At 40.2% G+C, this 12,561-nt stretch overlaps 1 protein-coding gene across 2 annotated transcripts in view; it reads right to left on the reverse strand.

Moving 5' to 3' along the window:
• MTMR9 (myotubularin related protein 9) overlaps positions 1–12,353 on the reverse strand; it is a 36,765-nt gene extending 24,412 nt beyond the window's left edge. The window contains exons 1-3 of one of the 2 annotated variants that reach the window (XM_037131717.2): positions 11,770–12,353; positions 6,903–7,011; positions 2,524–2,649 (exon numbers count right to left, since the gene is read on the reverse strand). In XM_037131717.2, coding sequence (XP_036987612.1) covers positions 2,524–2,649; positions 6,903–7,011; positions 11,770–11,951 — 417 coding nt within the window. In that variant the 5' untranslated portion in view covers positions 11,952–12,353. The remainder of the gene's footprint in view (positions 1–2,523; positions 2,650–6,902; positions 7,012–11,769) is intronic. The other variant, XM_037131718.2, reaches the window with a different exon arrangement.
• Positions 12,354–12,561: the final 208 nt, after the last annotated feature.

The raw sequence follows: 12,561 nt of genomic DNA on the forward strand, positions 1-12,561 counted from the left end.
GTCATTTTTTCATCTTTCTTGTTTCTCTGTTCTGTATTCTAAGTAATTACTTCATATGTATTACAGATCACTAATTTTCTCTTTAGTTGTTTCTAATCAGCTATCTAACCTTTACATTAAGTTTTCTTTTCTTTTTAATCAACTTTATTGTGATTTTATTACTTTATTAAAAAATAGATCCATTCAGAGTGCACAATTTCTTGAGTCTTAATAGTTGTGTCTGTGAAACCACCACCACAATCAAGATAACAAACATTTTAATCACCTCATACAAAAACCCCTTGTATATTTTTGCAGTCCATATCATCCCCTTCACATCCAACACTAAGAAATCACTAATCTGCTTTCAGTCATATTTGGTGTCATATTTAAGAAATCACTGTATAATCAAAGGTCATAAAGATTTTCTCCTGGGGTTTCTTCAGAAAGTGTTATGATTTTAACTTTTATGTTTTGGTCTATAATACCTTTAGAGTTAATTTTTATGGATGGTGTAAAGGTCTAGGTTCATCTTTTATTTTTGCATCCAATTAGTCCAATGCCATTAGTTGAAAAAGTTACCCTTTCCCCCACTGAATTGTCTAGGCACCTTTGACAAAAATTAATTGACTGCAAATAAGAGAGATTATTTCTGGACAGTCTATTTTTTCCCATATATCTTAATTTTTTTACTGTATTTTTTTCATGAACCCTCTATTTTATTCCACTGATCTATATATCTATTGTTATGCCAATACCACACTCTCTTGATTACTGTAGCTTTATAGTAAATTTTGAAATCAAGTAAATATAAATTCTTTAACTATTTTTTCAAGTTGTTTTGTCCATTCCGGTAACTTTGCATTTCTACATAAATTTTAGGATAATCCTGTCCTAAAATTTCTATAAAAGCCTCTATTGGAATATTGAAAAGAATTTCACAGAATCCATAAATCCATAGGATAACTATTTTTGGAGAAAGCAGTTATCCCAGTAGAGTTGGTAAACTATAGTCCCCAAGTCAAATCCAGCTCCACATAGCACCGCTCACTCATTGGCATATTATTTGCTGTTTTCATGCTATAACAGTAGAGTAGTTCTAACCGAGAAAGCATGACCCATGAAACCTAAAATGTTTACTATCTGCTCCTTTACATAAGTCAGCCCATTACTAATCTTAACCACACTGTCTCCAGTCCATGAACGTGGTATATCTCTCCATTTATTTAGATATCCTTTAACCTCTCTCAGCAATGTTTTTTTGGTTTTCAGTGTATAGATCTGTACTTCTTTTGTTAAATTTATTCCTAAATATTTTATTTATTTTCAAAATTGCCTTTTAAGTTTATATTTGATCTGCTTGTACTCTAGCCCAGAAGAGAGGCAAACAAACAATGAATAAGAAGGCTTGCACACTGTCCATCCCCTCCTCCCTGAAACTCATTCTTCCCTTGACTTTTTCCTCTACTCCCCCATTAAATGGTTCAATCCTTTGCCCCTTTATCACTTTAGATGCATTGCCTAGTCAATCTTGACTTCTCCCTATGGTTTTCACAGAATATATGTTGATTACTCTCAATTTTTCATTTTTAACACAGATCTCTCAAATAAGCTCTAAACTACCTCTTATACATATTCAATGATATATACCATCCAGGCCCTTCAAACCTGCCATCTCCAAAACTGAACTCAACCTATTCCCTGTCAAACACACTTCTCTCTCTGTCTTTCCCATCTTAGCAGTACCATGCCAGACGCCACTGCCTGTTTCGCCTCTCTCATGCAGTGAGTGTGGCCAGCTCCCTTTAATTCTACTTCCCGAATCTTCCTGCACTATAACCCCTCTGCTATTGATCCAACCATCTTCTTTATATTATTATAGTAGAGTCTTAAGCAGTTTCTCAGCATTCTGCATCAGAATTGATTTTCTATATTTGATTATGTCATTTCTCCTGTGCTTGTGGATACTTTTGCCAGCCCTTTCTTTACTGTACAAGATTACTTAGATAATTATTAAACTTTGGACAAGGAAGAGACCATGCTTTGATTACCTTCAATTTCTATAATCTAGCAACAGTAAGTTAACACCTCAGATCAAGGCATTAAAGATGTTCTCATTAAATCTGGATTACAAAAGTTGCAAGAAAATATAACAGAAATTTAAATATACAAATTGCTTCAATAATTAGCCAGACCAAAAAGGAGATGCCTACTAGGAAAAAAAGGATGTAATCTAAGTAAAAATGATAAATAAATAATTCTCAAAAACCTAATTCAACTTTAGGCTGTCATAAAGTGTTAGTAATGGTTCCAATCTCGACTACATGTTATGGGCTCCACGTTTTAGGAGAATCGAAGACAAACTGACTGCCCTGCTAAGAAGAGAAAACAGGGCAGGGTGGGGCCCAGAGTCCAGTGTTATGAGAAAAAGCCGAGTAAGTCAGATGCACCTACTACTCACCAAAAGAAAGTGATTATTTTTGCAAGTAAGGTTAGGTGTTGCGTTATTTCTCAGTACCCATAGTTCTCTGAAAAGTTACTCACAGCTGAAGAGTAGAGTTCAAACTCTTGCTCAGGAAGGAAAGAATGCCAGCCGTCTTCTACCACTTCAAACAAGGGCCGGTAAAAGAAAGGGTACATCAGAGTGATGGAATCCAGGGTTGACAACGCCTGGGGGTTGAAAAGGAAATAAAGAAAGGATAAAGGAATATACCATAATTTGGAACACTTTCTAATGGCCATATTGGCATTAAAAAAATGTGACCTAATAATGATAGGCATACTTCTCTAACATTGTACTTATCACCAGATACAATTACAGCATATTGAAGTTAATTTCCATGCTTCCGGCATCTAACCAGGTTTTGGCACATAACATACACTCAGCATTTGATGAATGAAGAGAAGAATTAAGTAATGTGTGTATCTACTCTAGGACAAAAATGAAATAACTCCTTCTTGAATCACTTAATGAAGCCTAATAAACCAGACCACATATTTGGGGGGCAGATCAGATAACAAATAGGTTTTGTTAGTCTGTAAAGCCTTGGCTCAAAATCTAGTTATCAAGCACATAAACATATGTAAGTTATATAAAATCAGCATCTGTTAGAACTATAAAATAGGATGATACAGCGTAGGGGCCAAAGAGTCAGACTGGAGTGAGGCTGCTGGACCCAAATTCCAGATCCCAGTGTAAGAGTAATTAAGTTATGCAGTCAGTCCATGCCTCCGTTTCCTCAGCTGTAAAAGTGGGGAAATAACAGTACCTACCTCACAGGGCTGTCAGGAGCACTCAGGACATGTGCGTGTGCCAGGCCTAGAGCAGGGCCTGGCACGTAATAAACTCTAAAATAATTTTAGCTGTTACATGTTCCACACATATGCTCCCTCCATGTTCATCCCCGGCCTAGTGTGAAATGCCATCTGGTCAGGCAGCAGCATATCTGTTTGCCAGCCACACTGACCCACTTTCAAGCTGGGCCCACAGTGAGCCTATATTCATCTACAGCACTTAAGTTCTGGGTGACAACACCAGAAAACCCAACTAGACACAAGGAACAGACACATGTCATGTGGCAGCTTCATTCTTCAGACAGGGGAATTATGGAAAGCATTTCTATGGCTAGACAAGAAGGTGCCAACATCAATTAGCGTAATTCAAACTGCAGTAACTATGGAGACATGACACATGCCTGAAGCGGGGCAGCAGGCCCAACAACATGCTAATACCCCCAGACTCTCAAAAGTAGCTAACTCCTTCTGGTCACAGAAAGATCAGATGCAAAAGGATGGGCACATGACTTATTAAGAAATAGGCTGAACATGTCATTCAGCAGTTTAACAAAAATATTCCCATCCAAAGTGTGACGTGGACACCGGCTCGCACTGCCCGCAGCATCATGGATGAGATACAAGACAAATTCACATGGACTATGGAGTCCTGTGGAGGAAAAGGGATGGCACGGCTACTCCCTCAAGGGGGGGGCGCTGCAGAGCGACCTGGCCATTCTCTCAAGGGGAGAGCGCCCCAACCCTCGCCCTGACAGGCTTTTATTGGGTTTAATTAGCATAGGAATACAGGTAAAGTTCATTAATTATTGTCAGGCAGTAAGGATCAAACAATAGCACACATAGAACTCTGAGGGCCTATTCTGAGTCAGGGTCTGTTAGCTAAAGGGCTACAAAACTTTGGGAAACAAACTCATTTCCTGCTTGGAAAATGAGCAGGTTTCACAGGATTTTACATACTCTTTCTCAGGCCCAGTCACCTGGGGAACCCACCCTTTCCAGCACAGGGCTGCACTACCCTCTGTCATTGTTTCAGGCTTAAATCAGACAGGGGAAGTAAGGCAGCCAAGAGATTAGGAGACTTCTGACAGACAGAATGAGGACTCAGGCTTTGTCAAAGCTGAGGGGCGAAGGTCCATCACCCCCTTTCTCCATAGCCCCCCAAGTCTTTCCCTGGGGCCTCCACATGTTCATGCCTGTCTTAAGTCGTTTCCCCCTTGGGAAATCTTATCCGTCATTGGCTAACTGATCAAGCATTGGGGACCAGTTATGAAAAAAGGAGCAGAAGCGGTGCTCCTGCCAGGGAGATAAGCTTTGTCTCCTTAGTGGCTTATGGTCCAAAAGTTGCTCACTCAGCCTTAGCCCTTAGCTGGGGGGTTACAGCTCCTGAGTAAGTAGGGAGGCTCCCAACATAAGTTATTCTTTACTTCATGTAAATCATGAAGTCTTCCTCCCAAGGCTCATAAAACAGAAAATACGGAGAAGCATGGCTTGCTAATCCATTGTCTACTTCTATATGGTCTTTGGCTGCCAATCACACCAAACAGAAGCAGAAAGGCCAATGTTCACATCTGATGTAGGCCAGAGCTGTTCAACCATTCATTCATTCATTCGTTCATTTTTAAGATATTCTTTGTAATATTTAGCAAAATCTCAGCTTTACCAAGATACAGTTGATAAATAAAACCGTAAAATAGTTAAAGTGTACAACATAATATATGCACATTATGAAAGGATCCCTCTCTCCCACTGAGTTGACACACCATCACCTCACATCACCTTTTGCTGCTGTTTTTGAGCACATTTAAGTTTGAATCCTTCAGCAAATTTCAACTAAACAATAGAGTGTTATCAACTAGAGTTACCATGTTATACATTAGATCCACAGGCTTTATTCAGCTTGTAGCTGAAAGTTCCTAACTTTAACCAGTATCTCCCTATTTCCCCGCACCGCAGCCCCTGGCAACCACTTTTCTGCTCTCTGTTTCCGAGTTTAGCTTTACTTTTTAAGATTCCACATATAAGTGGTACCATGCAGTATTTGTCTTCCTCTGTCTGGCTTATTTCACTTAGCATAATGACTTCCGGGTTCACCCATGTTGTTGCCAATGGTAGGATTACTTTCTTTTTTAAGGCTGAATAATCTCTCTCTCTCTCTCTCATTTTCTTTATCCACTCATCCATCAACACTTAGGTTGTTTCCATACCCTGGCTATTAAGAATAATGCTGCCATGAACACAGGAAAGTGTTCTGTTCAAGACAATGATTTTGGTTTTTCTGTATATATACTCAGAAGTGGAATTGCTAGATCATATGGTAGTTTTATTTTTGATCTCTTGAGGAACCTCCACACTGTTTTCCATTGTGACTGGTACAACTATTATTTTAAATGCAAGTCAACAACCACTCTGGCAGACAATAAACACTTGTCATGATTACATTTTATGTCACTAAAGATAGGACTTTTCCTTTAAACACATTAATGCTGAAAGAACTAAAAACATTTCAACCCTAAAGGCAGTTGAAAGTACAGAGCAAAAGGCTTCATCAAACTTCCTGCTACAATGTAAAAAACTGGGCATTTGCCAATTATCGTTCCAATGGGAATCTATTTATCACAAACAGAATATATTTGGGTATATGGTTTCTTGATTACAATAGCTCAACTGTGCTATAGAAGAATTTTACTTATTACTCCAAAATTTTACCCCCAAATTATGTCAAAATGTATTGGGGGAAGAAGAATTGAAAGATAGTAAAGGCTAGAGGCCAAGTTCACTATGTGTATTTACTAAACTGTAAAAACAACAGAGAGTTCACATTCTGATATCAAATTATGAGGGTGACTCACAGTTTATGACCTCTTTTCAGCTATAAGGGCATTTATATAATACGACGTTGATTTGTGTAGAACATTAGATAATATGTACGGCTAAGTAAACAGCTGAGTAGTGTCAGATGCTAACAGAGCTAAGTAATGCAATCAGAAGGTGGAGTGGTAAGTCTTGCCCCGTTTCTTCACCTCGTATTCCCACTATGCCTCAAGTGGGCAACTTCCATAACACCCACCAACTATTTATCTTCACAAAGTTAAAAACTGGATAAGAAAAATGTAGACAGGTCAGTGAAAACGCAGCCCCAAAGCTGGAAAAAAGAAACGTAACAGACAACCACATGTTTTACTGGACTGGGGCAGTAGCATTCCCCTGCCCAAATAACAGGGCCGCATTTCAATTTAACAGCCTGTGCATTTCTTACTCACGGCAGCGAATTCAGCCGAATTAACATTACTATTGTCGCTTCCAAGTGACAGATATGTAAGACAGTTCAGCTCATCTTCTTATACATGAAATATCATTTAGTCTTAAAATGTGAGGAAATTCTGTTACATGCTATAATATGGATAAACCTGGAAGAATAAGTAAACCTAAAAACTACCATATGTCAATAAATCTTGTTGCATTCCTGTAACATGAATCAGGGTGAAGCTTTTCCTATCAGTCTTCAATACTGGAATCACAGAACATGAGCAAATATCTAATGAAGAGACATGAGAGCTCCACTGAGTCAGAATATAAGGCTATTTTTCATTAGTATTTATTTTCATCACATTTGCTTCCAAAATACTTACCTCGATGGAACTGGCTATGTTTAAACATTCCTCCATTCCAGGAATATCCAACTGAATTATTCGAAAATCTTTACATTTTATGATGATGGTACCCAGGGGTCCCACAAATCTGTAAACAATTATAAATTATGCTTAGGAACATACATACTTCTGACTTTAAGCATATAATTATTTCTGTGAAAAGAGAATGCAGTTATAATCACCATCTATATTTACTTTCTTCTCCCCAATTAGTCTAATTGAGTCTCTAAGAGTCAATTCCGCATCATAAAAATGCGAGCCATAAATTATTTAATATATATACTGAAAAAAATTTCAAATATAATTTATACTAGACCAAATCATTTATCAAAGATTATTTGGGGCCTTACTTCGAAGAATGGCAAAACAAATCCATAATTAGTATATCGAGTGTTTGCCATAGACACAGACAGCCTGCATGCGCTAGAGACACTGCAGTTTTGGTCCCAGACACCAGAATAGAGCAGCTATTGCAACAAAATGAGTTGTAATCTCACTGTGAAGCGTAATAAAACAATGTCTGCCTGTATATTCTCTGACCACAGTGGAATACAGTTAGAAATCAATAACAAACAAATAAAAAAAAAAGAGTGAGAATTCACAAAACTGTGAAAATTAAACAACACACTTTTAAACAACCAATGGACCTAAGAAGTCACAAAGGAAATTAGAAAATACTAAGAGACAAAACAAAAGCACAACATCACAAAACTTACTGAACACAGCAAAAGCTGTATAAATATTATATGTATGTATACACATGAAACTACCTGATACGTGATAAATCAGTCAAGGATGGGTTGGTAGATGGTGGTCTAGGAAAACAGACTTGCTATGTGAAAAAAACAAAGTTGGATACTTACCACACTTGAAACAAAGGTCGAATCCAAACAAATTACAGACCTAAAAATAAAGACTAAAACTACAAAGCTAATATAAAAGAAAACATAGGAGAATATCTAATGACTCTGGGATAAGAAAGCACTTCTTAAAGTAAGACTTTAAAAACACAAACCACAGAGTACAGCATTGACACATTTTGCATTAAAATTGAGGACCTCTGTTCAACAAAGGGCACCCCAGGAAAATGAACTAACAGATTAGAGACTGAGAGAAGACATCTGCACTATATAAGTAAAGACTTAAGGGCTAGAGGGCACACAAGGGACTGGTGCAAATCAACACAAGAACAACGACAAATCCAGTTTTTCACAGAAAGGAAATAATTTTTTATCAAATTGCTAATAAAAATTTTTAGTCAAATTGCTAATAAATATAAGTATAAGGAAATACTTATACTCACCAGTAATTAGAGAAATACAAATTAAAATTAAAAAATACTATTTCACTATCATCAGACTGGCAAAAATTAGGAAGACAATAATACCAAATGTTGGTAAGAACGTGGGAAGGCACAGTAGCGTAGTCATTCTGGAAAGCTACCTAGTGTTACTTTGTGAATTAGGCGCCGACTCTCGGCTCCATCCCATCCTAGGCACAATCTCAGAGAAACTCTTACATGAAACTATATTGGGACCCAAATGAATATGTTTATCTTACCAGAGCTGTTTGAATGATAAACTTGGAGATTGTCTAAAGGGTTAGATAAATGCTGTAGACACTTTGGTACGCTATGCTGCAGTCAGAAAGAAGCAGTGACATACAGAGAGCAATATGAAGAGATCTTGAAAAACAGTACTGAGATACAACCAGATCTACAACATAATCCTACTCAGGTAAATTAAACTCACGCATGCATGCGCGCATTCACCCCCACACAGTGTTATATATTTTATAGGGGTGTGTGTGTGTGTGTGTGTGTGTATAATCTCCAAGGACAAACAGCAACACTTATCACAGTTACCTATTGGCATTGAGGATGAGGTAAAAAAATGGGAATGAAAATTAGGGCTAAAGAAGAATAAAGTGAAACACTGAGAAAACCCTGTAATGAATGATGAGTCATCGACTAAGCAGAATGAACTCAACTGCCTATATCTGAGGTCCATAAAATGAAAAAACAAGTACAATTGTAAAACTTGTGTACAATCTTGTCTACCGAAAGAATCAAATAAAATTAGGTATGCAGTGTGCATGAAAGCTTTTTATAAGCTTGTAGAGCATTATTCTGCTATAAATTTCCACTTGACATGAGAGGGGTTGTCTTCCCCTTACGTGAGGTTCACAGAGGTTAAGTAGCTGCCCAAGGGCACCTGTCTGACAAGAGACAAACTGAAAGAGTCATCCTTAAGACTGCTCTCCCTCTCACACCCCATTTACAATCACCTGCGAGGCAGGCCAGCTCAGTCTTAGAAGTACATCCCCAATCTGACTGCTCCTCTACTACATCTACTCTAGGTCACCACCACCTTTTACCTGAACTATTCACCAGTGTCCTAACCAGGCCTACTGCTTCCACTCTTGATTCTCTAGAATCAATTTTCTGCCGTCGACCAGAATCAACTCCTAAAAAGTCTATCAACTGCTACTTCCTTGCTTTCAACTCTTCAAGGCCTTCCCATGAAAACCGTCACAATGGCATATAAGGAGGCCCTGCCAGATCGGGCCCCTGCTCACCCCTCCAACCTCAGTTTCTGCTGTCCCCTTAGCCTCTACCCATTGCTCACTGCCCTCCAGCCACACTGGCCTTTGTTCTTCCTTGCACCTGCCAACATGTTCTCGTCTCAGTTTTTGTATTCACTATTCCCTGGCTGAAATGCTTTCCTCTGATAGTCACAGGGCTAGCTTCTTCCCTTCATTCAGATGTCATTCATTCAAATGTCACTTGTCTTCCTGGCATTCTCTATCCTCCCACCTGCCTTTATTTTCCTCCTGGCACTTCTTTGTTGATTTATCTGAACGTCCATCTCCTCCACATGTACGTAAGTTCCTCGTCCATCTTACTCACCACCACATCTGCAGAGCCCTGACAGTGCAGTATGGAGAAGGCACATGGAAGTAAATGTTTCTTGAAAGCAACAAACAACCTCTGATCTGACCACCTACCTCATGCTCTTCCAATTACAACATGCTGCTCCCCAGGAAAAAGACAAATGGGTGTGCAGTTTGTCATTTACCCCCACAGATTAAAAGGCCCACATCTTACATACTTCCTTAAGCCCTACCAGGCCCAGCATGTAGTAAATGCTGGGTAGATATGATGAAAGACCGAAAAGCAACCATACAAAGTAGTAAATAAGAAAGAAAAGACTGTTGCTGGCATGAAAAAACTCTTAATTTGTATTCAGTGGCACAATGACCATTCAGTGGCCAAGCCTTCTTTCACTTTCTATGTGCCTATCCGCCCAAGCCACAGTTAGGAGTTTTGAAGGAGATAAAAATTAACAAAATGCGAGTCCTGGTGTCAAGGGGCTAACATATATGTAGCCATCCAAATACAAATTTTAATATACATTTATGAAAGAGACATAGTTAAAGAGCTACAGGATTTCATGGTAAGGGCAATTACTTCTAGTTGTGGGATACAGAAGAATCTGTGAACGATTTCAACTGAAATCATTAGACTGAATATCAAGAGATGGCTAACAATTGGATGATAGCCTATAAACTCCTGAAAAAAGTATATTTTATCCACCATGGTGTCCGTAATGCCTCAGAAAATATCTGCAATATAACAACATTCAGTAAATGTTTAAGAAACTTGGGAGGAGCAAGGCACTCCCTCTACCTCCTTCAGTGTCAGTATAATATAGACATGAGAGAACGCAGGGCATGAATGGGCAAAAATAGTGAGGACTGGCTAGTAAAGAAAAGTTCATGAAAGGGAATGGCAGGACCTAAGGTGGGAAAAGAAGGCTGGTGACAGAACATGGAGTGTGATGAGTGACAGACTAAGGGGTTTAGACTTTACTGTGCAGGCCAGGAGAGAGCACTGAAAACCTTTGCCCCGTAGGTGATATGCAGAGTCTAATAGCCACCCTCTGTTTAAAAAAAAAAAATCTATTACCTCTTCACCCATACTCTTTCAAATTCTACCATTAGACATTGTTTTCTCTGAAGGCATAACGTCTTTAGGAATCTTCTTAACATCAAATTCTCTCGAGAGGTATCAGGTAAAGCTATCGTCATTCACTGACATGTTAGTATAAATTGGATAATCAATTTACCTTCTCCTGGCTAAAGTACACAGCCAATAGGGAAATGGGAATTTTGACTGCAGATGGAAGTATAATTTTTTTGACTCTGAGATACCACCTTGGAAAGATAGAGTCTGGGTGCAAAAAAAAGAGGTTAATTAACTCCTCTGCTTAAGCTCCAACTCTGTTCTTTCCAAAAGCAGAAGTAAGTAAAGAGAAGTAAAAGACATTATAATCTCCCATATTTTGAGGTATTAAATGGGTGAAATGAAAGGCAAGAAATAAAGAGAAATGTGATAATTCCTTTGAGGGGAGAAAGAGTTTTGTGGAATTTAGACCATACATACTGAGTTGAATTTTCCTCAAAAGTGGCAAATACAGACTTTACCTAAATCGCATTGAATCAGAACTTCATCAACTGTGATGCACATATTCAAGGAATATGACGGTGCAAGGAAAAGAAAATGAAAAAGAAAATCCACTGAAATAATGTCATGTACTAAAAATGATGATCAGGATGATAACAATTATGTGATCACCCTGGGAATTCCATCCAGGTTTACTAGAAACCAGGGAATCTCCCACGGATGGTTTTCTGCTTTCAAAAACTCAAACCTTCAGCCAAGGCCAGACAGGGCTCATTTTGCTGGCTGGTCGGGCCAAAAGCAAAACACTGGGGCGCATTTCCTCAGAAGTCCACCTAAGGACCCCAGGTTCCCTGCAGAACAGGGGGCGGGATGAGTACTCACCGCTTGTCGATGGCGTCGATGTTTGAATGGAGGAGCCACAATTCCTCCGTGTTGTCCTGCCGAGAGGACAGGATCAGGTGGTGGCCAGTCAGACACAAGGTCCCCTCAACGGCTGGATAGAAAGGTCGGTGAAGCACCACATTGTCCACCCGTGGGGTCTTAATCAGCTCTGCAAACTCCATGTTCCCCAGCCGCCAGAGCCAGGGGACTGCCGCGTCCGGGAGGAGGGCCGTTACACCGCCGCAGGGCTAAAGAAACTGACCCGGCGCTGGGCAGGCCCGAGGGGCGGGGTCCGGGGCGGGGAGGCCGGGCCCCGCCCCAGGACAGGGTGGGCTCAGCGAGGCCTGTGGCGTCCGTCACTGGCTGCGGAAAGACCGGGACTCGGCCAGACCAGGGCGTTCTCCCGCACCTCCTGGTGGTTCGCAGACCCAGTACTCGGCCAGGGAGAATGCTCTGCTACAGGCTCAGCAGCCACAGGCGCCACCTGGGGACCCGGCGAGGGCCGGCGGGTTGAGGGGAAAAGGAGGAGGCCGTTTTAGGACCAGTTTCCCAGTGCCAGTCGCTAGGGACAGCTGGCGGAAGTAGCTGCTCCTAGCTGGAGCCTTAGAGCAACTCTGGGCGGAAGCAACGGAACTCGAAACTCTGGAGACAGGAAGTCGGAGCCGGAAGTCGGTCCCCGCCTGAGTCCGGAAGCACAGCCAAAGACGCAGATTTGTGTTCCTACTGGGAACGAGCTCTCCTTTTCCTTTACGTCTACCGCAGTAACTCACCTCTTTAAAATATTCCGTATCT

Source organism: Artibeus jamaicensis, unplaced genomic scaffold (genome assembly GCF_021234435.1).
Source record: "Artibeus jamaicensis isolate MK-2021 breed Jamaican fruit bat unplaced genomic scaffold, CSHL_Jam_final scaffold_537, whole genome shotgun sequence".
NCBI lineage: Eukaryota > Metazoa > Chordata > Mammalia > Chiroptera > Phyllostomidae > Artibeus > Artibeus jamaicensis.